The 27,146-nt window shown below is 35.1% G+C and overlaps 1 protein-coding gene across 1 annotated transcript in view; it reads left to right on the top strand.

The window, feature by feature from the left end:
• LOC127951700 (beta-1,4-galactosyltransferase 2) overlaps positions 1-27,098 on the top strand; it is a 98,425-nt gene extending 71,327 nt beyond the window's left edge. The window contains exons 4-7 of the mRNA XM_052549739.1: positions 2,970-3,157; positions 5,652-5,774; positions 16,448-16,552; positions 21,881-27,098. Coding sequence (XP_052405699.1) covers positions 2,970-3,157; positions 5,652-5,774; positions 16,448-16,552; positions 21,881-22,031 — 567 coding nt within the window. The 3' untranslated portion in view covers positions 22,032-27,098. The remainder of the gene's footprint in view (positions 1-2,969; positions 3,158-5,651; positions 5,775-16,447; positions 16,553-21,880) is intronic.
• The last annotated feature ends 48 nt before the right edge of the window (positions 27,099-27,146 follow it).

Here is a 27,146-nt window from a genome sequence, read left to right as displayed (position 1 = left end):
CTCCAATGCCTTAAAATGGAGAGCAAAACCAGAGAGACGTGGAAGAAAACGGAAGACAACCATCAAAATGGATAGAAGAATAACCAGAATGGCAAAGGCTCAGCCAATGATCACCTCCAGGATGATCAAAGACAGTCTGGAGTTACCTGTAAGTACTGTGACAGTTAGAAGACGTCTGTGTGAAGCTAATCTATTTTCAAGAATCCCCCGCAAAGTCCCTCTGTTAAAAAAAAGGCATGTGCAGAAGAGGTTACAATTTGCCAAAGAACACATCAACTGGCCTAAAGAGAAATGGAGGAACATTTTGTGGACTGATGAGAGTAAAATTGTTCTTTTTGGGTCCAAGGGCCACAGGCAGTTTTGTGAGACGACCCCCAAACTCTGAATTCAAGCCACAGTACACAGTGAAGACAGTGAAGCATGGAGGTGCAAGCATCATGATATGGGCATGTTTCTCCTACTATGGTGTTGGGCCTATTTATCGCATACCAGGGATCATGGATCAGTTTGCATATGTTAAAATACTTGAAGAGGTCATGTTGCCCTATGCTGAAGAGGACATGCCCTTGAAATGGTTGTTTCAACAAGACAATGACCCAAAACACACTAGTAAACAGGCAAAGTCTTGGTTCCAAACCAACAAAATTAATGTTATGGAGTGGCCAGCCCAATCTCCAGACCTTAATCCAATTGAGAACTTGTGGGGTGATATCAAAAATGCTGTTTCTGAAGCAAAACCAAGAAATGTGAATGAATTGTGGAATGCTGTTAAAGAATAATGGAGTGGAATAACAGCTGAGAGGTGCCACAAGTTGGTTGACTCCATGCCACACAGATGTCAAGCAGTTTTAAAAAACTGTGGTCATACAACTAAATATTAGTTTAGTGATTCACAGGATTGCTAAATCCCAGAAAAAAAAAATGTTTGTACAAAATAGTTTTGAGTTTGTACAGTCAAAGGTAGACACTGCTATTTTTTTGAACACACCCCTTTCAACTAATTGCCCAATTGCACAGCCTTAAGAGCGTGCATATCATGAATGCTGGGTCTTGTTTGTTTTCTGACAATCTACTGAACCTACTGGTAACTTGTTTGCCACGTAGCAATAAAAAATATACTAAAAACCTTGATTATTCTGGTTAGTCACATTGTACTGCTATTATTTTGAACAATACTGTATATATATATATATATATATATATATATATATATATATATATATATATATATATATATATATATATATATATTTTTTTTTTTTTTTTTTTATGTGTAACTCTAGTTGGGAGAATTGATCAAACATGACTATAGAGACATTTAAAATGTTACAGAATATTTGTATTTCAACTGAATTGTCTTCTTTTGGAAATTTTATTCATCAAATAATCTAAAAAAAAAAAAATCCACAAAAATGTTAAGCAGCACTACTATTTAAATAAATTAGTATATATCAGTCTTTCACTAATTTAAGTAGTAACCGAAAAATTAATATCAATACATTTCATTATTTATTGATCACTAGTGTCTTTTTACATTTTATGTAAACAAACATTCATGGTAACACTTTATTTTAAGGTGTCCTTGTTACATGCTACATGTGCTTACTATTATAATACATATAAATTATGCATAATTACATGCAGGTAGCCCTAAGCCAAACCCTAATCATAACACTTTCCATATAATAAGTGCACATAGATAATTAGTATTACTCAGTACTTAAATGTATAATTACACAGTAACAAGGACACCTTAAAATAAAGTACAACCAAATTCACTTACTTACACTGTGCCATGTCCAACAACACCTTTAACCATGATAAAATCTGTGACACAGCTTGCCATGCTTTAATATATGAATGCAACTGTACACAATATGTCCATCACTCGTGGTTGTTTTGGTAATGTACAACACAAAAATAGGATGATATAACACTCACCAGATGAGCCATTGTCCCTGTTGAGGTTAATGACTTAGAACAGGTGCGAGTAAGCTAATGAGGGAGGGTTCTACACCTGTTTTACAATCAAACCCATGGTGTGTTGAAAAAAAACCCCCGACAAAACAAGCCAAAAACCTCACGGCTGAAACTTCAGGATGAATGCTTAGTTCCGATGATCCCTTTTCTAAAAACAATTAGAGTTTTTTCTTCCAAAACCATCTGTTCATGATGTCCACATATCTACTGTTTTGGAGCTGGTTGGTTTCTCGGATGGGAGATGCTAAGTCGCGAGCATGTTCCTGTTATAAATCTGTCATTTTTTAGCGAGGTGTGTGTTATAACCAGACATCTACTGCTGTGGTTGCCTGAGCTGTCTGCCACCACGCAAGGAATAAATCTTGTTAAACTAGTGATAATGAGCCCAGTTATGTTTAATGAGCACCCTTGCTGATGAAAAAAAAGCTATTTTATAAGATATCTCTTAAAGATATTGCCTTATCTGCCCCCTCTTTCTCTGTTTCTCTCTTATATTGAAGAATCTTTCTCCTCTGGGCCTTTGAGAGAATTGAAGTAAGGATAAATATTGATAGAAGCTAAAAGTCACTCAGTATTAAGTTATTCTCCTCACTGTTTTTAGCACTGGTGTCATAAAATGAGGTGCATCTCTTTGCATCCAGTACTGTTCATCACTGTTTAAAGATGTGTTGATGGCGTCAAAGCCTCACGTAATATGCATACTTTAATCATTTTGGTAATGCTTTTGTAGTGCACATCCACAGTCATTGTGCTGAAAAGGCTGTAGATGTGTGACGGTACTTCACACCTTTGGATTATTGGGCCAAATCTCAGGTATTACAGGATTACATGGGATTATTGTCACACTGGGTTATTAGTTCAGACACCACACAGTGTTTTGGTGTTACATGGCATCCAATTCAGTGTAAATATAAACCAAATTGGGAATATTTTTACTATTGCCCAATTTCTTTGGGTAATCTTAAATGTATTTTTATGTTGTGTTTCAGCTTGGCGAGGACACCTTCAATCGGGCCAAGCTTCTCAACGTTGGCTACACGGAGGCTCTTAAAGACGCAGAATATGACTGCTTCATTTTCAGTGACGTGGACCTGATCCCTATGGATGACCGGAACCTGTACCACTGTTATGACCAGCCCCGTCATTTTGCCATTGCCATGGACAAATTCGGCTTCAGGTAACATTAATTATTGAGGGAACCACAGAGTGCAGGAGTCTTTTGAAATAACATTTTATCTCACTCCTATAATTCTGGTCCCTTTTGATACATAAATAATCAGAAGCCGCATATAAAGGCTGAAAATGCAATAAAATGAAATCAGTGGCATGTTTTATGTGAATTTAATTTCCTTGTAGAATTGTGGCTTTGCCAGATTTTATTACAGATATGCTGGGCTGCATTTGTTGCTATTTACATACATATTAATAGAGGCCATTTCTGTATTTGTCTTTATTTCTTTGCAGAGAACCGAGTCAGTTAATCAAACAGCCAGAGCTTGAGGGCTGTCTGTCAAAGCCTGCGCTTCTGATGATTAATTGCTTTTTTCCACTAGGGAAGATATATGTCTTATGACGCTTTGTCATCTGGAGCTCTAGAATACAGCTGAATTATTATGTATCAAAAGTTCATTTGTTAGGTGCAGTGCCAGTCTAGACAGACCTGGAGCCTTGACAAGCATATGTATTCATTTTCCAAGGCAGACAATTATTTAGAGGAGACAGATCGGTTTTCTTCAAGTGTAATAGCTTGAGATATTAAAACACTGGTGAAGGTTCACAGTATTACGTTTTTTTTCCTCCAACTTGAAATGAATTTTGTCTGTCTTCGGTCGGCCTTTGCTCCATGGTGTTTAATTTCCTGTCTTTGTGTGAGGGGCCAAAAGGACCAAGACAATATTAACTCTCTGCCTTCCTCTGCCGTCCTCAGGGAATTTGTTTAAATTGGCTTCTATCTTAAGATATGAGCAGTGTTGGGAAATTAGCTCAAAAGATAATTGTTTACTAATCAGTTGGTATGTGTAAAACATTTAATGATAGTTACTATAACATAAATTATTGCTATTTACTATTTAAAAATACAAGAATAACATTAATTGTTATTAAATAATTGAAGGTGGTATATATAGTTAATATAATGATTAATTATGTTTTTATTCTATTATATAATTATTATATATTATTTTTAGTAGTAGTACTAATGCATATGTTATATATAATATCTATCTATCAATCTATCTATCTATCTATCTATCTATCTATCTATCTATCTATCTATCTATCTATCTATCTATCTATCTATCTATCTATCTATCTATCTATCTATCTATCTACCTACCTACCTACCTACCTACCTGCTTAGTGCTGTGGTAAAATTTGAACTGTTATTGAATTAGTTTTTTATTTCTCTGTGGAAGGCCAGACAATATGTTGTTAAACAAATGCCACTGACGTTCTCCAAAGTGTGAACTGCCTTTAACTGTCAGTGGGCTAAGAATTGCGTTTCCTCTGTGAGTCATCCGTTGGCGTGCATCTTCAGTCTGAGGAGGCCTTAACGTTGCAGTGTTTAATAAGTGAAGCACCTTTAGAGAATTACACGCTCTCAGACCTTGAGCGTGTGAAGAAACTTCAGCCATACTGTTTCTGTGAAGACTGCTGCTGTAGCAGATGGCCTCATTAATTTTAACTTGTTGTCTCTTAACGTGTGGTTGCGGCGTGCACGAGCGCTTGTTTGTGGATGCGTTTTTGTGTGTGTGTGAGTGCACGTTCAGATAGGTTTTTGCTTCTCTTTTCCCCTTATGTCGCACATTTGTTTGCGTGGGTGGATGTGGTTGCTGTCATTGGAAACATACACTGCGGTAGCCCAAGGCAAACCCCGGGCGGCTACCCATGATGCACCTGCCAGCCCGCAGCCCCGCGGGTCTCTCAGAAGAGGAGACACCGAAACCATGTTTTCATCCGCTTTAAGTGGACTCGATGCTTTTCCATGCTGTATTCATCCAGTAGAGCATTTCTTTAAAGACTTCAAACACTTGCTTGAGATGTAATCACTCTGTGCTTTAAAGGTCAAATATAAGACTTAGTTCTGACAACCAACAAGGCCTTTTAATTCATCCTTTGACCTGCAATGGAGTATCTATATTTATATCAGCCTTTAATCCTATAGACGATGATTCCTCAGATACTTCTCATCCGACAGTGGCCTCCGGGAAGCATCTATGATGAGAAACGGATTCTAAGGTTTATAGTGCACTTAAGCTTTTACAGGGCGTTCTTTGAGTTGTGTAGCTCAACTGAGAGGCCTGAGGGGTAGCAACCAGGAGAAAATGATGAAAAAGGATCAGATAGCATTTAAAAATGTTGGATCCCCTTTGGGAGGACCTTGTGGCTCTCTAGAATCCCTCATATGAGATGCAATTTTGTTAAATTCAAATGCTTGAGTTGACTGACTAAAGGGCTCAGTTTAGAGAGGGCTTGCAAAAAGGATATTTCACTCTAGAAGCTAATGGGAATCCAAAGCCCTGTACATTCCAAATGGACGTAGGCTGGAATATACAGTTTGAGATAATGCTATTGTATAAAATGTAATTGATGATTAAAGGGTGATTAGAGGTTTTATATTTAAAATGTGTGTCAACTGAATAAGAATGATTGGGGTCTGTTCCCTCTTGCAGGCTACCTTATGCGGGGTACTTTGGAGGGGTGTCCGGCCTTAGCAAAAAACAGTTCCTCAAAATCAATGGCTTCCCTAATGAGTACTGGGGTTGGGGAGGTGAAGATGATGACATTTACAACAGGTAAGACTATAATTATGCTGTTTTTCTCTTTTATAAATGTCCGAGGTCTGGTCCTTTAGAATTGGGATCAAATGGGAGTAGGGTCAGATCTTTTTTTCTTTTGTATTATGACGTATTGTGAGTGTAAAAAAAGAAAAGAGATTGGAAAAGATAATATGCAGGGCTGAGATGTGGGAGTTCAAAACCAAAGACGGATGAATATGAGCTTGAATACGACATACTCCAGAGAAGTATGTCTTGAAGATCAGGGCAGTTTCACTGAAGGTTATGAGGTCAAAGAATGTGTAAAAAATAAAATGCAGGCATTGATGAATCGTTTGCAATAAGATCAGTAACATGCATTTAAAAAAATGATAGGTGAATTTTTATTTTTAAATTAGGGCTTCCAAACTTGTGAGGAAATTTTTACAAATTAGTCAAATTTATTGTTATTTGAGATATTTATTGAAAGTGGTCCCTCACACAAGGATTGGCATGTTTGAATCTCTTTAGCATGAAAAAGCTCGAAAACCTCTACTTAATCATTTTATAATTAATAGTTCAGTTGTTTGGGTGGTTACTAAAATACAGCATCACAGTTTCAGGAACATGGGCAGCAAAGGAGAAGCTTTTATAAGGGAGAAAGGCTTCAAAGGTTTTATTTCAATTATGTATTGGTCTAAGCTCCTTGCTTAAGTTAAAAGGAAAGAATTAAAATTAGGTAATAACGTAAATGTTGCTTTGACTAGTGGTTCTTTCATGTGGTACTAGAACAAAACATTTTAAAGATGACTGATATGCTGGCAAATGGCTGTTTTCAAACATGAATTGCACATATTTTGAGTTATTTATGATTGCTGTAATTGCTGTTATGCCAAAAATGTGTCACTGCGATTCTCAATAACACACTACACATGTTTTAACTATTTGTCAAATGTCATTTGTGACACATTACAGCTTCGGTGAAAAACCGCAATATTCAAATACATTGAAGAGAATAAATGGCCCTTTATTTCTCTTGAATTAAATGAATCACATCTGTAGATTCACTGCTTGTAGACCTTTGCAAACTTTGACCAGCTTTCTGGGATGTCATTTTGTTTTGAGGTCTGGTAGACAGGCTTTTAAAAAAGTCATAAGTAAGCATGCATCATCAAAGACAGTCGCTTTGTCTCTGAACAGTTTCCTTGTGCTGATTTTACCTCTTTTTCTTTCTCTGGCATATGCAGCTCTGCAGGGAGCAGCTGTATATTCGCTCGCCACTCACAAATCTACACCATGTCCAGACAGAAACGTATGAATAGATGACGCTCTGCTGTCTGATGCCTGTCTCTTCAGATAATGAATAGCTGCGTGTTCACTAGCTATCATTTTCCCCGCAGAGGTGATGAGATAGAAAAACCTGCAGTATATCAGGGCACATGCGCTCTTGCAACAGCGATAACATTCGTGGAGATATGTCCCATATGTCACTCTTTTCAGTTGTTTGGGGTTCCTTTGACAGTAGAAAAAAGTGGAAACTGGATAGTGTGATAAAACACACCTCTCACATTATCTTTTCCTGCCTTAGCCCACTGCTTTTTTTGGAATGATTAATAGATTATATAAGTAAAAGTAAGCTTTATAGCCTGATATCCACAAAAAAAGCATCAGTCTCCCTTGAGATCTCGTTCTGAACGAGAACTGAAACGGAGTTGTTTATTTTTGGGAGAATTTAAAAAGCTTGATGTTGTTTTGAAGGAGTTCTAATTATGTATTTTGCATGCATATTTATTGCACATTTATATGCGCATTAACTGTTGATCTTTTTTGGATTTTCTTATTGCTCATTTGATTGTTTAGTTGTGTTGAAATAAGGCTGCATTTATTTGGTCAAAAACACTGTAAAGTTGTACATACTGTAGTAAAGTTGTGAAATATCATAAAAACTGTACACACACATAAATATCCTATAAACTATATACATTTATACAATACATATAAACTTTGTGTTGTGGTGGAAAAGTTGTATTTTCAGCTGCCATTACTGCAGTCTTCCCTGAAGAAAAAAAAAAAAACTAATTAATTAAATTTATTCAAAAAATTAATATTTAAGGTACTGTAAGTGGTTGAAATACATTTATTTTAGCTACATTTAAATAAACAAATTTGAATGACAAATTTTCAAATATATATATATATATATATATATATATATATATATATATATATATATATATATATATATATATATATATATATATATATATAATTTAAATGTAACTAAAATAAATAGTTTTTTTTTTTCAATGTTCAGTGTCACATTATCCTTCAGAAATTTAGGAAACAGATTAATTTTTTTTCTACAATTATTTTTTAGTATCCTTAAGTGGCCATGCATTCATTTTTCTTTCTTGTCTTTTCATGAGCTACAGTAAATATAACAAAATTAGTTTTCTTGTGATCTCAGAGTCGTTGTAGTTTATCTTCAATAACAAAGTTGGTGCCCCCTTCTCAAAAGAGAATTTCTCATAAATGTGTTCATCTATAATGCAGACATTGCCAAGAAAGCAACAAGAGACAAAAACAAGAGAAAACTACTTTGAAGTCAGGGTCTTAAGAAAACTGCTTTTGTTAAATTGAGATCATTGGAAAATGTCGTAATTATGAGCAAATTGTAATGACAAAAATGCAAACCATTAACTGTTGCCTCTTTCCTTTTAATACAAAGAATAATACATAAAGCAAAACATTTCATTTAAAATAATGTTAATATTGTGTAAAATATTAGATTTTTTTTTTTAAGTATACTGTTTAAATAGAAGACAGTCTGGACACTTTCTAGTTTTCAAACTGAATGTTATGAACTGCAGGTATGCAATACACTTGTAACTAGAACTTGACTTCACAAATTTAATACAAAATTATTTTGGTCCAGTAACTACAAAAATGCTTCTCACAAATTAGTTCTACCAAATACTTCTTGAGGCTACTGTAGTTGACAAGATCTACGGTATAGCTTTAATGAACAAGTTCTTGCTTAAAAGACAGTGTGGCAAAATAGTGGCCTAAAGTGCAGTCATGAGAAGTCGTTCAAAGTCAAGATGTAAGAGTAAATGGCATGTGGACCCAGCTGTGCGTACTGCTTCATATTCCCCATCTGACTGGTGGACATACACGCACAGACTCTGACGCTCACCCATTTAGGTCCTCTGGGTGGAAGTTTACTTGAACATACTGTCACTTCTCTGGAGCCAGTTTGCTGGGGCTCCAGGGATTCCCAGTGCCTGTCAGAACAACTTCCTCTCTTCCCGTATCTTTGAAGGTCACTGGTCTGACAGCGTGAGCCCAAGTGCCAATGGACATTCTCCTGTGCAAACTCAAAATTCTGCAGCCTGGCTTCTTAAAATTTGTCAGTCTTGGCGGATGTGCTGCTTTAGAAGAGAAGTGCTGTTTGTATCTCTGTTGACTGGGTTTTTAGATTGTGTTTGTGAAGTGCAGCTGGTATTAAAGTGCAGAATCTTTGTTTCTTGCTGTAGTTGATCCTGCAGTAGTACACTTGTTCCTGTACTGTACCTTCTAGCCATAAGGAAGAACTAGTGGCAGTCCTGCTCAAAGATACTAGAGTACACTGATACGGAGAAGCTATGGTCAGCCACTATTGACGAGAAGCCAGTGTAACCATGTATTATATTTATAAACTTAAGGCAGTTTCCTTCTAAAATGTTCTTCAATTTTTTTCAATTTTTTTTTTTTATATAGTTAATGAAAATGAAATATATATCAACATTTTATATTACCGTTCTAAAGTTTGGGGCCAGTGCGACTTTTTTTTAAAGAAGAAAAAAACATTGATCAAAACTATAATTTTTTTCTATTTTAATAGATTTGTAAACATAATTTTTAACTTCCGGTGGTAGAGAGTTTTCAGCAGCCATTACTGTAATTACTGTCTGCAGCGTCACATGATTCTTCAGAAATCATTATAATATTCTGATTCGGTGCTCAATAATTTTCTTATTTCCTAAATTGAAAAGATTTGAAAACCTTGGTTACTTTTTTAGGATCCTTTGATGAATAGATACAAAAATATATTTTTATTTCAATAGATTTTTTTTAAGCAATGTCTTCTTTATAGTCTTTTTTATCAATTTAATGTGTTGAATAAAAGTAATGTATATATATAAAAAAAGAAATCTTATTAAAAAAAATTTTTGAAACCAAACTTTTGAATAGTTTTTTTATATATATGTATTAAAATAGCATATATATATTTAGTTCACAATTTTAATACAGTTTAGAATTCTTTATAAATGCATTACTTATCAACTTTAGTGTGTTGTTGCAAAAAGAGCATATTTACAAAGTATTTAGGAAGTAAATTAACTGAGCTTCATTTGAGCTTCCACATGAAGTTTTCTTTGTACATACAATTTTATAGTTTACTGTTGTGACTTCACATGAAAGACAAAGTAAATTGAACTCATCCTTTGCTCAATTTTTCTGCATATCTCTCTTTATGATCATTATCTAGACGGCAATACAGTATCAAACTCCAGATGTGGACAATCCTTTGCATTTGATGTCAAGAGGTAGTTTATTTATTTTTTCAGATTTATTTATGGGCTTTTTATGCCATTATTTGGAAAGGACAGTGTAGAGTAGACAGAGAAATCGGCAAAGGACCACGAGCCTGGATTGGAACTCGGATCGCCGTGAGCACAGTTGTGCTGTATGTCGGTACACTATTGGCTATTGGCACCAAGAAGTAGTTTATTTTATGTCAGCTTCATAATAACAATCCTATTTTAAATAAGTCACCATAAGAGGCATTATCCATAAAATGGAAAGTACAGCCACTATCATGCTTTGCAAGCTGGCCAGAAGGTCATCGCTGCATGCATTGGAAGAGTGAAGTCATTGTGGATAGAAATAGCCCAGAGGGATGTGTGTGAGGGAGGATAGTGGACTCAGATGACTGTGTCCTGGCCTCATGCACAGCAAATGTTCCATCCGACTGGCTTGAAACAAAAAGCGAAGTCAAAAAAGCTTTTGGAGAGTTTTGCTCTCCCCTCTGGCCATGTGGACAGAGAAATAGCCCATCATTCTTTCATTGATTTTCAACATTTGTGTAGTTGGAAAAGATGGAAGCCCTGGAGGGACATTTCCCTTTACAATTCAGTAAGAACGAGAAAGTGGAAGGCAGTAGACAGGTGTGTTTTACTGTGGATTTTAAGTTGAAATTGAATAGTTATGAACTATTCTTAGGAAGAATGGGCTGAAATGAAGAGCCTGTCTTTGACAGCGTTCACCAATCCCTGTTCGAGTCTGTGCAACTCAATGGACATGTGGAGATGCATGACTTCAGCATCAGGAGTACACATTAAAATGTTTTGATGGTGTTTCATACTGTAGTATAATTTTTACAGCAGACAAAATGTCAGTAAAATGCTGAACAGTGGCTGTCTTGTTGGGTCAATCAATAAAACATTTTAATCAGATCAATCAAATCCTTTTTTGTGTGATTAAATTGCGAAATTAATCGCACACTATGAAATTAAGCATAGACAATTTATCTTGTTTCAAATGTTTATTTTGTCATCATTTGATATATCCAGCAAAGTAAACCAAAAGATTAAAGGGTGATTCTCAAAAGTCTGTATTTTCTGCAAGCTTTTTTCAAGATAAATTTAGACTTACAAACTCCAAAAAGACACCAAAGGAGCCTATATAAGCACGTATGAATTTGTTAATTAAAAAAAAAAGTCAAGTTGCGATTCCGAACAGGACTGCATGAAAAATAAATAAATAAATGAAAACAACCGCCTGCTGAGTGTGTGAATGTGTGTGGAAACAACGTGAATGTACGGAAATGTCTGTGCCTGTGAATAAATACAATGTATTATTATAAACGTATTATTAATACGTTAAGGAGAGTGTGTTTGGAGAGGGCTGTAATGGAAGAAGAGCGCCAGACAAGGTCAGTCTGTCTGCCATATTGTATGACCACTCCTCTGTCCCTCCCTTCTTCTCTCACTTTTCCCTCACTTCCCTCACCTTCTGTCTCTCCCTCTATGTCTGACTTGTCTTCTGTTCTGCTCCTCTCTCATTTCTGCTCTGCCAGCAAGCCATGAAGTAATAGTAATGATTCCAATTCTCCCCCACTCCGAGAGTCTAATGCAATTAAATGAACTGCAGGGAGGAAGAACGGAAGGACATGTAGAAAAATTCTCACTTAATCCAATTAGAAACTACAGGCCAAAACAGGTCTTCAGTCAACGTTATGAATTTTTACGTCAGCATTCAGACAAACATTCTCTTAATCACAAAATTGTCTTGTTGACTAATAGAAACACTGTGAGTTATTATGGTACAATAGTGATGCTGTTTGCTTTTGTTTTGTATGAGTAATGAGTGTTCCCCCACCTGTTTTCCACTTTTGCTGTCTTCCTGAAAGTGTTTTAATGCATTTTTTTGCCTCCAAGGCTGAGGTTAATTTAGTAGCATCCTTTGTTTGTTCCTAACATAAAAATAAACTCATTTGTCTATGTGGTGGCAAGGAAGTCACAAAACTTTCAGATATTTGGCATAGATTTTCAAGGTCTTCAACGGCACAGCATTTTGCTTTTTCCCCCGAATCAGACGACTCTCAAAACATGGCAGCCCCAGAGTAATCACCGCTGTCTAAATCAAGCGTTAAAGGCCAAAGAGTTCAAGGGACACTGCTGTGAATAAATCGTCCAGTAGGATGTGAAAATGCTCGGCGAATGAATACAGTAATATGTGTGTATAATGTGCATAATAATGAACACAAATCCGGCTCCAAGGCATTTAACCCTCATCTCACTTGAGGCTCATGGCTGTTTAGCCAAATTTTTGCAGGTGACCATGAACATGAGCCAACCAAACAGTAATTACCAATATGGACACAGTTATCAGAGCTTTTGTTTGTTGTTGTTGTTGTCTTTTTATTGCCTTTCTCAGATACCTGGAACTGGACTGATTCCAGCCAAAACACGAATCAGAGCAGAAGGGCTAAAAAATCGCTTGATTAAAATCAACCTCACACCCAGAAATGAGGAATTTCACAATAAGGCAGGGTTCTTACACTGCAAAATACAGTTTTCATAATCCATATTTTTTGTACTGTAAAATATCTAAACTCAGATATCTATAATCGTTGACATACTTAATTGTACTTGTTGTCCAGTGAAATATCTGAAAAACATCGAAAACCAGTTTTCAGAACATTCTTAAGGCCTGTTCATAGCAAAAATGATAACTATAAAGATAACTATATATTGTCCATTTATTGTAAATGCACTCTTGTCTGCCGCTTTAAATTCTCTATCTTGTTTCAGCAGGATTGATTCCAATTGGCTGTCTGTGTTTTTATCGTTCATCAGTTGAAAAAAATTTTTTTTGAAAGTGATTCCAGTGATATTGTTTCTCTGTGCCTTCATTGTTAAAGTTGTGGTGTAGACCCTGCTATTCTTTAATATTGAGAAAAATTATTGTTATCTTTATAGTTATCTTTCTTGCCGTAAACGGGTTCTTAAGAATACTTATTTTCAATTGTTGTTGTTTTTTCAACATTTTGAATACAATTTTATTTTTAATAATTTTTTTACGGACCTCAAGAAGTTTAGCTAGAATTGTGTTTAAACCATGAAACACATGAGAAGTAATAAAAGCACGAGAAACTGTTTGCCAACAAACTGTTTATATTTTTTAATGGACAGCAAGACAGCAAAAAAATAAAAATTGTAACGAAAATTGTATGAGCTGCATTTGCTTTACCAATTACATGACTTTGGGGGCGGGACTATGAGTATGGTGCCAATAGTAGCACAGCAATTACCTTCAAACAAACTGTAATTAAAATTTGAATTAGTAAATATGTTTATTTGGTTATTTAGCATGTTAATATGTCAGTACTGATATCATACAAATGCCATAGAATATATAAATATGAAAACCTTTGGTGTAGGATTTACTTTTCACTCAAACATTGCTAGTTAATTAACAAAAAGAAAACCTATTCCTTTAATCTTTTATTTACAACTAAATTACAGTGTAATGTAGTACTGTATATATCATAGTACCTTCACTCTAAATAGTGCTTTTTTAAAGATGAGGTACTTTCTATGGTCCTTAATGTACCATCTTGTTGATTTAATATTTAGATAAAAAATTAGTAAATAAATGTGTATGTAAATGTGGTCACTTTCATGCTTACAGTTTCGTCCTCAGTGAAATTTCTAAATCCACTCTCTTGTGCGTTGTCCATTGATAACATTGTCTTTTCTCTTATTATAATCTCAGGCCTTCTGAAATCTCCTTTGCTTTCTGGGTCAAGAATTCCCAAAGATTACTTTCAATCCTCCGAGCTGCATTATTTATGACAAAGGCCTTGCTCTTGTATTATTAGGATGAGGTCTATAAAATATTAAACAAAATCATAAAAGCCCACACAAACACACACAAATAGGCATGCCCTTATTCTCTTCGGAAGGATTTCCATCTAATCAAATACTTACTACTTAAGAGAGGCGTTGTTCCTCAGAAATGCAGCGTGAGGCTCAAAGCTCGAACGACACGATGCTCACATGACAAACATAAGATTTGCACTAATGCCAAGACCTGGAGCCAAGCAGGGAGATTAGAATGGTTGGATTGTTCGCTCTAAGCTGTAGTTACTCAAACAAATGGGATTGTACTCCAGGCTGGGTGTGTGTAGAGCTGCCTGGTCTGGCTGCTCTCTTAAGCAAACGTTGCCGACACAGTTCTCAGCTACTGACTTTTATTTCGTTTTTTTTTCATTCTGCCTTGTTTCTTGCTCATTATTTGACATTTTCTGGTATTCGTGTGGGTTAGCGAGTCTTTGATAAGCTGTAGCTGCTTGAAGTTCATTGTTTGTTAATTAGTGAAAGCCCCAAAGTCACTGATAGTAATGTCAACTACTGTCTTCTTCGACAGTAACTAAATGGTCTTTTGAGTGCACACAATATCTGAATATATGTGTCTGAATATGCATATACTACGTATAATGGTAAAAAAATAATATAAAATATCAAAATGTAGTTTGTTAAAGCAGTAAGGTATGCAAAACAGTAGGCAAACAATACACAGATGTCTTAGAAGACATTTTAATAATATTTATAAAAATAATAATAAATAGTTTATTATTATTATCAACATTTCTAAATTGTTATAAAAAGTTTGCAACAATAATAATGATAATAACAAAAACAATGTTAATAATAATAATAATAATAATAATAAAAAAAACACAAAACCAGAATTAACCAGCCTGGACCTAATCTCAGCACTGAATTTCCTAAGAGGGTCTACCATTAAAAATATTTCTGATAGTTTGCTTCTTCAACACTCTTTACATTCAGGATCATGTTCGTGTTCATATTTCACAGTTATATACTTTAATAGCATTTATTAAAAGTATTTTGTGTTTGACAGGACATTGTTCTTAATCTCAACGGCAAAATTACTAATGATTTTTTTTTTTTTTTTTACAATTTTAATTGTTGATGTTGTTTTTTTTTGACAATTAAATATTTTAATTAATGCTATTGATTAAAAATTAGATATGATGGAATTTAAAAAGTACTACTAATAATAATAATAATAATAAAACATGTATTATTATTATTATTATTATTATTATTATTATTATTATTATTATTATTATTATTATTATAAACAATTCTCAATTAATATTAAAAAGGCCATAATAATAATAATAGTTTCATTGTTGTTGTTGTTATCAACATTTCAGAATTATTATTACAAAAGTTCACAATAATAAATAATAATAATTGTTGTTGTTGCATATATTATATTATATTATATTATATTATATTATATTATATTATATTATATTATATTATATTATATTATATTATATTATATTATATTATATTATATTATTGTGATAATCTGAGTTTGTTTTGATCTGGATTCCTGTCTTGTTTTATTTTATCTTGTTGCACTCTTAACAGTTTTCTAGTCCGGTATTTAGTTCATGCTCTCCTCTGTTCATTGTCTGTTTAGATTCTGTAGTTGCTAATTGACTGAGTACTCAGTTCAGGTGCTGCTTGTTTAGTTCTTGGTTGGTGGCTCTATTTAAGCTCTCAGTTTCTCCTAAATTGGTGTCTGGTATTGAAGGTCTTTCTTTGATAGTAGTGTTGAAGTATTTATCCTGTGAGCACCTGTGTTTATGTTGGTGAATTTAAATGTAGTACCTTGGATTTTTACATCTTCTTCATAGAGCGCCTATCTCTGCACTACGTCTGTGACATATATTATATTATATTATATTATATTATATTATATTATATTATATTATATTATATTATATTATATTATATTATATTATTTTATATTATATTATATTATATTATATTATATTATATTAGATTAGATTATATTATATTATATTAGATTAGATTAGATTAGATTATGTGCACTGTAATTTAATATGAGGTTGGATAGATTGTTTTCACTGTTGTGCTTGGTGGATGTAGTGCTGTATGCAAGATCTGCATCAGATTTGAAACATACTTTAAAAGTATGGGAACATGGACACACAAATAAACAAGTACAAAGTAGACGATGTTGTGACTGTGTGTGTCGAGTCAGTCAGTTGATATGAAACCTCACACACGCTAACCATTAGTTCTCTCTGCTGTTCTCAGAATCACACTAAATGGGATGAAAGTGTCTCGGCCCGACGTGAGAATCGGCCGCTACAGGATGATCAAGCATGAGAGAGACAAGCACAATGAGCCAAACCCCCAGAGGTAAGACCCTGTTCTCCTGCCACCAGTGTGAAAGAGTCAACCCCCCCTGCCTCTGTTAGGAAGTGTTAAACCACACCACTTATTGATCTAAAGCACAACAGAGCTCTTTGCATGGCAAATATATACTGTATAACTGACATAGCTTGATATTACTGACATTTTACAGACATTTCAATTCACTGCTCCAAACACTAGCATGGGTTTTTAACCGCATGTGTGTTATTTGCTAACTGTTCTTGGCTGTCTCTATAAAGACCTTCCTTTACGATCAGCAAGTTTTGATGATGAACAGCATTGTCTGTCTGGTCTACCAACACAAAACCAGCATGAACCTAATGTTGTTTCAGCACTGAATTGCCATTTAAATTATTATATTATATTTAAAGCCAATGAATTGTATTACTTTATTTTTTATATCAAAAGCAGATCACAGTTTCTTGGGTTTATATTAACATGTTTGGTATGTTTATATGTATATTTTCCAGTTTTTCTTTCTTTCTTTTTTTACGTTTTCTCCATTTATTCTTATTCACGTTTAAATGTAACTTTCTGTATATGATATATTTTTACAGATTGGCAGTTAAAAGGATATCTTTATTTTAAAAGAAAAACTACAAATGATATCATTTTGTTAGTAAAATTTGACAGAGGACATGAAATACTGAACATTTTAGAATTATCTCCGTCAAAAGACTTTTTTTTTTTTTTTTTTTTTTTAAGATGCACTCATTCTCATAAATAGGATTATGTGTGTTTATGCCAGAACGGAGGTTTTTAATGCATGAATAGCTCAGATATCACTGGGTGTAAAATAGCCCAATCAATGAGTCGATAAACCCATCCGTGGCTGGATCTTTCCCAGGTAGAAAAGCTTCACAGCAGAGCAACTAATTGCAAAACGATTCCCACAATTGCAGGTTGGTCCACTCTTTCTTGGTGCTTGTCAATCTTGGGATGGCTCTGAGCGAAATGGTGAGACAGAAGCAAAAGAAATGCCATTAAAAGTTAGGATTGGTCTTTTCTCTGGTAGGAGGTTTCACTCAGCTCTAACTGTTCAAAAATAAGAGTCAGAGATTTATTTGCTTTTGCTCAGTTTCATTCTCATTCTTTTTTTCCCTTGCTCTCTTTCTCATGCACTCACTTACTGTCTCTCTATTTATGTCCCGCTCTTCCTCGTTCTTTTTGTCTTTTTCTTACAAGTGGCTCAGACAATTGAAGTAATGAGCGTGGCCCACCCCGAGAGCCACGAGTGCATGCTAAACTCATTTTTGCTGGAGATGACAGAAGAGCGCTGGGTAGAAATGAATGAGGAGACTGTACTGAAGTTAATGAATTGAAACATGTCACGCTAAAGCGGGTCTGTTGTCACAGACAGGTCGTTTGTTTGTGTTCTGTCTCAAATGGGAAAAATGATGCAGAGTCAGTCGCTGAGATCCACCTTTGGTACTAGCATCAGACCGGAAAATGTGCACTTTATCGTTTGCGGAAACATTTTTTAATGCTTTTCAATTAACCCAGGGCTCCTCTAAGAAAACTTTGGAGGAATAAGCAGGTTACAGGTACAGTGAAGGTTATATACTTACAAAATGAATAAAAAATAATATTTAACAAACAAAATGTGTTATTAAATATTTATTATTTTTTTTAATAAATGTTCAGTGACCCATGGTTCCTAATGTTATAAACACAGTAAAATAAATAAATAAAAATTAGAGCTATCAAATCGATTAATCGTGATTAATCACATCTAAAATAAAAGCTTATGTTTGCATAATATCTGTACAATAACATATAACAATTAATATATACATCAGTGTATGTGTTTTTAGATACATGCGCTACTAGTCAAAAGTTTTGGACAAAAAAAACATTTTTATGTATTTTTTTTATAATTATCCTCTACTCACTAAACCTTCCTTTTTTTCAAAATGCATCAAAAGTAGTAATATTCTAAAATATATTTACTGTTTAAAATAACTGCTTTCTATTTGAATATATTTTCAAATTGACATTTATTCCTGTGATGACAATGTCAAAATTTTCAGCATCATTATTCCAGTCACATGATTCTTTAGAAATCATTCTAATATGCTGATTTGCTGTTCAATAAACATGTATTATTATTATCCATATTTAAAGCAGTTGTGCACATTTTAGTTTTTTCAGGATTCTTTGATGAATAGAAAGATCAAAAGATCAGCTTTTATCTGAAATAAAAAGCTTTTGTAACATTACACACCACACCATTCAAAAGCTGGGAGTCAGTATATTTAAATAATTATATATTTATTATGAAATTATAGAAATCAATACTTTTATTTAGCAAGGATGCATTAAATTGATCAAAAGTGATGGTAAAGACTTTTATATTGTTGCAAAACATTTCTGTTTCAGATAAATGCTGTTAATAATGTTAATAATAATAAAAAAATAATAATAACAATAAAGGTTTTTTAACCGGTAAATCAGAATATTAGAATGATTTCTGAAGGATCATGAAAATTCAGCTTTGAAATCACAGGAATAAATATCATTTTATTAAATTATAGTACAAATATTTCACAATATTACTGCTTTTGCTGAATTTAGTTCAAATAAATGCAGGCTTGTTGAGCAGAAGAGAAGTCTTTAAAAACCTTGCTGTCCAAAAACACAGCACTCACACAGATTTTATGTAAACACAACCTTTTATTCAGGATGCAATTAACCGCTATTAATCGATTTGACAGCACTAAAATAAATTCAGGAAAAAAAGCTTTACTTTAATGCCCCATTTACTGTGAGTGTGTAGCCGAATGATGATGAACATCCACAGACTGATGCAGACGTGGGCAGTCACTGCGGCTCGATGACAATCAATATATCAGGAAGTGTGGTCAGAGACTGATGGATCTCCACAGCATCCTCTGAAACACTCCCTGACTCTGCCAGGGCTGATATAACCCACCCAGACACCCATCAGTCACAACTCATCTGGGCATCTGATTAATAATTGATTAGCACCATAACGGGAATAATGCGAAGTCATTTCGATTTTATTGCCTTCATTAGCGGCTTGTGGGGATTATTCTAAGATGGCTCGTTGGTACGTGACGAGGTTTAGTCTCAAACATGACCGCCTCTAAAAACCGAGCTGGAAATTTGAGGAAGAAAGCTGATTTGGGGGAATGCTGTGGATTACTGCCATTTATTTATATAGCACTTTCAAACATGACTTATGTTGTGTTTCTCTTATCATTTCTGTGTTAATATATCGATTTTGGCTTAATTTCTCTAGGAATTTGTTTAGAACTGTGTGTAAAGACCTCACAACATAATGTATAATATGCACAAAATAAACAACATTTTTAATTAATTTTGATATTGGCTAAAGATTGCATTTAAGTGCTACAGTAAAAAAGTGAGATGGAGAACAAATGTATATAACTACATTATAACAAATGCAAACTACATTACTACACTGTCCTATCATTATGGAGGCTGATGCTCTTCTGCGGAGTGACCGAACAAAGACGGCTGTGGCAGTAAGAGAACTGAGGAGAGGACAACCATTCATCAAGTCGAGCAACTCTTCTTCTTAAATAAGGGTGCGCTTGAGGAACGCAGCCACTTACTCTTCTCAGTCATACTGCATCTCGAAAAAACAAATGACCTAAACCTGTGTGACAGGAAAATAAAACAAAACAACACTTAAAGCACCCTTATTTAAAAAGAAGAGTTGTTCGACTTGATGAATGGTGGCCCTCTCCTCAGCTCTGTTACTGCCAGAGCCATCTTTGTTCGGTCGGTCACTCCGCAGAAGGGCATCAGCCTCCATAATAAGATCTTATGCTTTCCGGAGGAACCAGGCTTCTATTCATCAACCTTCCTTCGTGCTGCTACACACATGAATATTAACTCTAGTTCAGTGTGAGCCCTATCAAATGCTTTAATTTCACTCAAGCAGTGTACATAAATCATTATCTGCAGACTCCGTGATAGCTTTCGTGGTACCTACATTGATTCAGAAGTTGATAGTGTGGCAGAAACAGACAACCTGGACTCCCTTTCCCACTTTTGTGGCATTTTTCAAAGTAATTATGCTATTTCTTAGTACAGTTCTTCTCCGGTTTAGGCTGAAATGTTAAAATGTAGTATTTCAGTTTAAGTGTCTTAAGAGATGAGAGGTTAAGATGTAATATAAAACAGTGCTGGGGAAGCAGAGCTCCTGAATACTCCGGTGTTTTGTTTTTCTAGCTGAGCTCATTACATTTAAAGAACCTCTTATTTTATTGATAAACCACTGGGATTCTGATACGCTCTTGTCTCATTTTCTCTTATCTTACAGTGACCACAGCATAAAGCTAATTTCTTTTCTTTTTATAGTGTAAAAAAAAGTGTTTTGATACAGTGGAAATCTTTTGTGAGGACCATTTGTTTTTTTCCTTTGTGAGAATGATGCTCGGTGCAGTGCACCTTTACAAATGTTATTTCACCCCCTGCTGGTTGACACTGGTATGTTAGAGCATGCATGTAAGTGATCCATATTATGATACTTCAATTGATTTGACATTGTCATTTGCTGGTGACTTACAAGTATGCCTTCTTTCTTACAATTGAGCGATAGAACATTTACAACAAACATTTGGCTTGAGATTTGGCGAAGTAATACTCCACCCAAAACTTGTTCCAAATCTGTGTGTTATTATTTCATTAATTTTTTTTTCTTTTTTTTTTCTGGTGAACGTGGACTCTCAAAAGCACTATAGAAGGATGAAAAAAGTCATTTTTGACTCATTCCATTATATCCCAAGTCTCTTGAAGCCAAATCCTAATCCTGTGATATGAAAAGACCCAAAGGTAGCGCTTTTAAATGATTACCTTCATCTGCAGATTTCAACTCAAACATTGCACATTTCGTGCAGATCATGGTGTTTAGTTCTGAGAAGTCGAAGATTAGTTCATCATGATTTTTGCAGTCAGAAAAAAAATTGCTAAAATGTTACCTTCAGGGCTACAACAGCTTGTAACTGGGCCAGTACTCTTAATGGTTCAACTTTTACCTCATCTTCCTCCAAAAATTGCATACTGCATGTACCCTTAAGGTACTTCCATGAACCTTTAAGGGGTTAATAAGGTTCAAAAATGTCTCTCTAAGAGTAGTGCACCACTGATAAGCTGTTGACTTTTTTTCGGACTGCTTTTGTGCTTTTTGAAGCTGAATCCGTCTATACCATCATTATATAGAAAAATAGATGAGAAGATTCATCAAGTCCACTTTGAGTCCTTTTATGTTTCTGAAAACCATAGCACAGCTAACACTGCTTGTATTTCTTGTTCTTTCCCCAGGTTCAGTAAGATCCAGAACACCAAGAACACCATGAGGAAAGATGGGATCAGCTCGCTGATGTACAGAGTGGTGTCTGTGAAGAAATACCCGCTCTACACCAACATTTCCGTAGAGATCGGCAAGCCTCCACCCAGACCCCTCAAAGGATAGAGAGCTATCGGTTCTGGACCGAGGATACCATGATCTTCTTAAAGTTCAGCACACACACACACACACACACACACACACACACACAAACTCTGCCCAGGGTCACCTTCCTATGATACAGCAGTGATATGCTGAACAGGTTAGTTCTCAGGAATACATGGAAGCTTGATGTGGATCCAGCGATGTACTGTAGATTCATATCCTGATTCAGATCGAGATGTGCACAGTGTCTGGAGGGACAGAAATATCATCATCACAATCCAATGGCTGTTTTGATCAGACCTTGAGGATTAATTCGAGCTTTTAGGCTCTTAACAGGAGGATCGTTCAGTTCTGGTTTTGGGAAGTGACGTTGATCTGCGAAGAACAGCCTGGTCACTTGATGTAAATCAGTCTGAACATACTGTACATTTCAAAAGCGAATGTGTCTTTGTACCTGCGATGCTTGCAGTGTTCAAATCTCTTCTTTCGTATCTCAGATGTTGGTTGATCATGTGAGGTTGATTGATCAGTGCTTGAAGTTGGCTCCTTTGGATTGTGTCTCTATCTTGCGCTCTCTTTGATTTTGCATCGTCTCTCGGGACTGTTGTCAACCATCAAAACACGTCTCAGCACTGGGATGTCTTCATTGGAACTTGGAGAACAACTATGTGATGTAATTAGACTGGAGCTGGACTAGTCCTACAAGCACATGACTGTCAGTCAATAAGGTATAAATGGATTGGCGCTAAAGTAGACGCCTGGAGAAACGGTGAGAACTTTTGCTGAGAGATAGAGGAGCTTCTGTAGAAGTCACTGATGATCAAACCTCTGTATCTATCTCCACCTGCTCAAAACTGACTGTGCTATGAGCCACTCTTTCTTTGTTTACTTTCATTTGCCTCAAAGATTCATATTTAGATCACTCATATATCAAGTCTTTTTTAAAAGTTAGCAATGGCTGCTTTGATCAAATAATTCCCGTCATTCAGTTTTAAGAGTCTCGCGCCTCTTTAGATGATCATCTTTGGAAGTGTTATTTAAATGATATTCTGATATGTCCTATATTATATATTATATATATTCACCCAGGGTCCAAACTCAATGTCACAACTTCCAATTTGAGTTATTTGAGGAAATTTACAGACTGTGCTTTAATTATATCATGCAGGCCAATAATCAGTTTTTATAAGAACATAGTTGTTTCATGTTCATGTGAGTAATAATCATACACTACCTTTCAAAAGTTTTGGGTCAGTAAGCTATGTTTTTAAAAAACATTAATACTTTTGGTCAGTGAATGCTTTACAAACAAATTAAAATAAAAAAAGAAAGTTATTTTAAATTGTAATATTTCACCACATTACAGTTTTAATGTATTTTCAATCGAATACGTGCAGCATTAATGAATTTCAAAACCACTAAACAATCTTACCGACCGACCACTTTTGAACAGAGGACAAAAAGCTTAACAGATAAAAAACGAAAACATAGATGAACATAAGATTTATCTGATTTTCATTATTCAACATAATGTAATGTTGATTTTCACTTGCATTTGGTGTTTGGCTGATGTTAATTTTGGACCCTGTATTCACCTCTTCCAAAAAGATCTGAGGAAATGTATTGAACTGCTTTTCTTTACAATACTTTGCAAGCCTCTTAAAGTTGTTTTATCATTGCTTATTCCTTCTTCACCTTTTATTTGACTACCTGAAAACACCAAGCTGATGCCTTCAGATGTATTATTAGGGGTAAATGTGAGGAGAGTTTGAGCTCTTTTTTTCTCTCTTATCGGCTTTTCTGCGCCGTGTGCAGACGCTTCTTTTGTGCTAACAACGATTCTTTCAGCACATAGGAAGTCATTAATGAGAGCCCAGCCACTCTCCCTGTCCTTTTTAAAATACACTTTCTCCTCATGCCTTTCATTTTAGCCTCTCCAACCCATTTCTTTTTTGTGTGTGCAATTATGTTGTCTTAACTGCTGACCCAAGCAGTCACTGTGTCACTAACATGGTTTCCATCTTAAGTATTTCATCACCTCTGTCTCATGGGTACCACTACCTGTCTGTTACAAGTGCATCACTTCTGTCACGCTGTATTTGTACATTGGCCATCAAGCAAAATAACTATCAATACTTACCTGACACAGTTTTGCCTCAAGCCCTTTGATTTTTCATGGGTTAATAGCCTTAAAAGTTGACATCCGTGCACACATTGATCATATTCACTAATATTTATTCTAGCTGTGACCTGCATTTTAAATGCTGAGAAACATTGCTGTAGAATGCAGTGAATCCTAAACCTTCAACACGAATGAGATTTCAATCCAGTATTCTTATTAAAAAGACATTACGCTCGTCCTGAAGTGTCTTTGCGAATGAAATAGAAATCTGTTTCTGTTGGAGTAAATGAGATTACTTCCTTTTCGAGCTCAAGTATCAAAGCACGTATTAAACTGAAGAAGACACAATGTTGCAGAGTGCATTTACATTATCTTAATTTTTTTCAAAATGAAAAATGCAGTCCATATGGTGTAAATGGAGTGAGCAGAAACTAAGTTCAACATATTGAGGGCCTCACGCACATTGTTGCATGTGATCTTTCAGCCTTGATACAGCATGATAGTGTATAATGTGTAGCCATTCTTCTGAAAAAAATATTTGTTTTATATTGATTTAAAGGTGTACTCAGTAATTTTTGTTGGTTGCACTAATATGACACACAAAATGAATTTTCCTTTCTCTTCTGAGTGTTACAAGCTGTTTGTGAATAGATAAGATCCATAAAGTTGCAAAAGACAGTCTCAAACCCAAAGAGATATTCTTTATAAAAGTTAAGACACGTCCATGCCCTCCTAAAATGCCTTGTTTAAACACACCACCCACGTCTACGTCACTGTGTGGGAAGATTTGCAAAACGCCGCTTAAAATGTTCAAAGAAGGCATAACTTTTATTCTCGCTGCAGTATTGTTATCGCCGCCGGCACCATGTCGCGGAGACAATGTGTCTTCAGTTGTGAAAGCAAAACTACTTTGTTTGGTCTTCTAAAAGAGGACACAAATAGAAATCAGTGGTTAAGCTGTATTTACAACACTGTTCCAGAACAGTTCAACCCAAATATTCAAATGTGTGCAGCGCATTTCACGGAGGACTGTTTCCTGAACCTGGGAGAGTAGCCTAATGCTGTCTGTGCACAAAGGATGTTTCTAAAGTGGGGCAATTCCAACTTTGCAAGCAAAGTCTGGTGATTCTGACTCAAAGCCTGTAAGTATGTTTTAAAATGTAAAGGATTTGCCACTGATGACTCAAACGCGAGTTTTGACCAGTGAAGAGTAGCGTTTTTTGTTTGTCGTTTCTCCGATCACAAATAAATGGTTTTATGTTTACGCGGCATGATATGTAACACAACGTGTGAAAAGACAGTATAAGTCATTATAATCAGTAATTATGTCCCCAGTGGATGCAACAAATGCCTCATTTATAATGGGTTTTATTGTTTTTTTTTCTTGTTGTGCCAGGACACACGGCATCACAGTACGGTGAGGGGCATAACATTTCAGTCACATGCTTGAGGCATTCAGCCAATCACATAGCACTTGATAGCTGGCCAATCAGAGAATACCTCGCTTTTCAGAACGATGAGCTTTGTAAAAATCATGCCTTTCAGAAGGTGGGGAAGAGAGGAGAAACAGTAATGTACAGTATGTTGAAAATTGTTTTTTTTTTTTTTACTTTAAACCGCAAAAACGCATTGCATTACACCAAATAATGTTCTTTTTAGCAACGTCATATGGCCCCTTTAAATTATTCAGCATCTTTATAACATTCAAAGATTTTTTTTTTTTAAGGAAATAATACTTTTATTTAGCAATGATGAATTTAAGTGGTCAAAAGTGACAGTAAATAGATTTAATTAACTATCAAATAAACATGGACTTTTGAAATTTCTGTCTATCAACGAATCATGTGTCAGTGTTTCGACAAAAATATCAAGCATATTAGAATGATATCTGATGGATCACGTGACACTGAAGATTGGCGTAATGGCTGCTGAAAATTTAGCTTTGCCATCACAGGAATACATTATATTTTAACAGTTAACATAGTAAAAAAAAAAAAAAAAACACAGGTTAAATTGTAATAATATTTCAAAATAACACTGTTTTTACAGTATTTTTGATCAACAAAAAAATTTTACATGTATAATTACGTACGAAATGACTGAGTACACCTTTAAGGGCTTCTAGTAAGGCCATGTATTTGGATGGTGTGGGATCTGTAGATATGGTTCTTATAAGTGAGGAACATTATAAAATCTCAATTTTTTTAAGTTAGTCTGGTGATTCAAATATTTGTTATTTTTGCCCCAATGAAAAAAAAAAAGCTGCTTAAATTCTACAGTGTAGATACATAATTGCATTATTCTTTAGGGTTTTTGATTATATTAGAAATGTTTCATTGCAGTTTATAAAAGTCTATACATTTACAGTAGATCATCTGACTGTTCCATTCCAAAGTCACCCATATTTCTTGTGCTAACAATACAATCAAGTAAAGCTCGCACAACTCTCATTCCCAACCTTGCAAAGCACAAATCCAGTCCTTGAGGTCAGGATGCCATTCTTCAGCAACTCTCGCTTTATAGTTTGCAAAATCACACCGGTGCCACAAATGAATATGCTTTTTATTTTGATGCCGTTCTTTTATATCACTCTTGGGTCAGCAGGCCCTCCCATCCTGAAAGCTCACACACACATACTTGTGTACGTAAAGCTCACCCTCTCTCCTCCATCCCCCCTTTTGCCCTCAGTCATTCTCTGGAAAAGTATTCCATCTCGCTCAATGCTTATAAATGTGAGAGAGGGACAGAAGTGGGCAAGTATTCCACACCTACACAATGACTTGCTTAAGAAACTACTGACGGCCTCAGGGCTTCATGCCTGGGGTGCATTTTTAATAACTTACTGTGTCTATCAAGGTTTTTTGTACATTGAATGTCAAAATACTATATCTTATATAGAATGCATTATGTCATATCAAACATACTTTTTGTATACAATCAATAAATCTGATGCTACAAGAATCTGATGATGGGTTACTCTTTATATGCTGAGTTTCTGGGTTGGAACAAATGTA

This window comes from Carassius gibelio, chromosome B2 (assembly GCF_023724105.1).
Source record: "Carassius gibelio isolate Cgi1373 ecotype wild population from Czech Republic chromosome B2, carGib1.2-hapl.c, whole genome shotgun sequence".
Taxonomy (NCBI): domain Eukaryota; kingdom Metazoa; phylum Chordata; class Actinopteri; order Cypriniformes; family Cyprinidae; genus Carassius; species Carassius gibelio.
The sequence above is the reverse complement of the archived record's forward strand: the minus strand, read 5'-3'. Positions and strand labels throughout refer to the sequence as shown.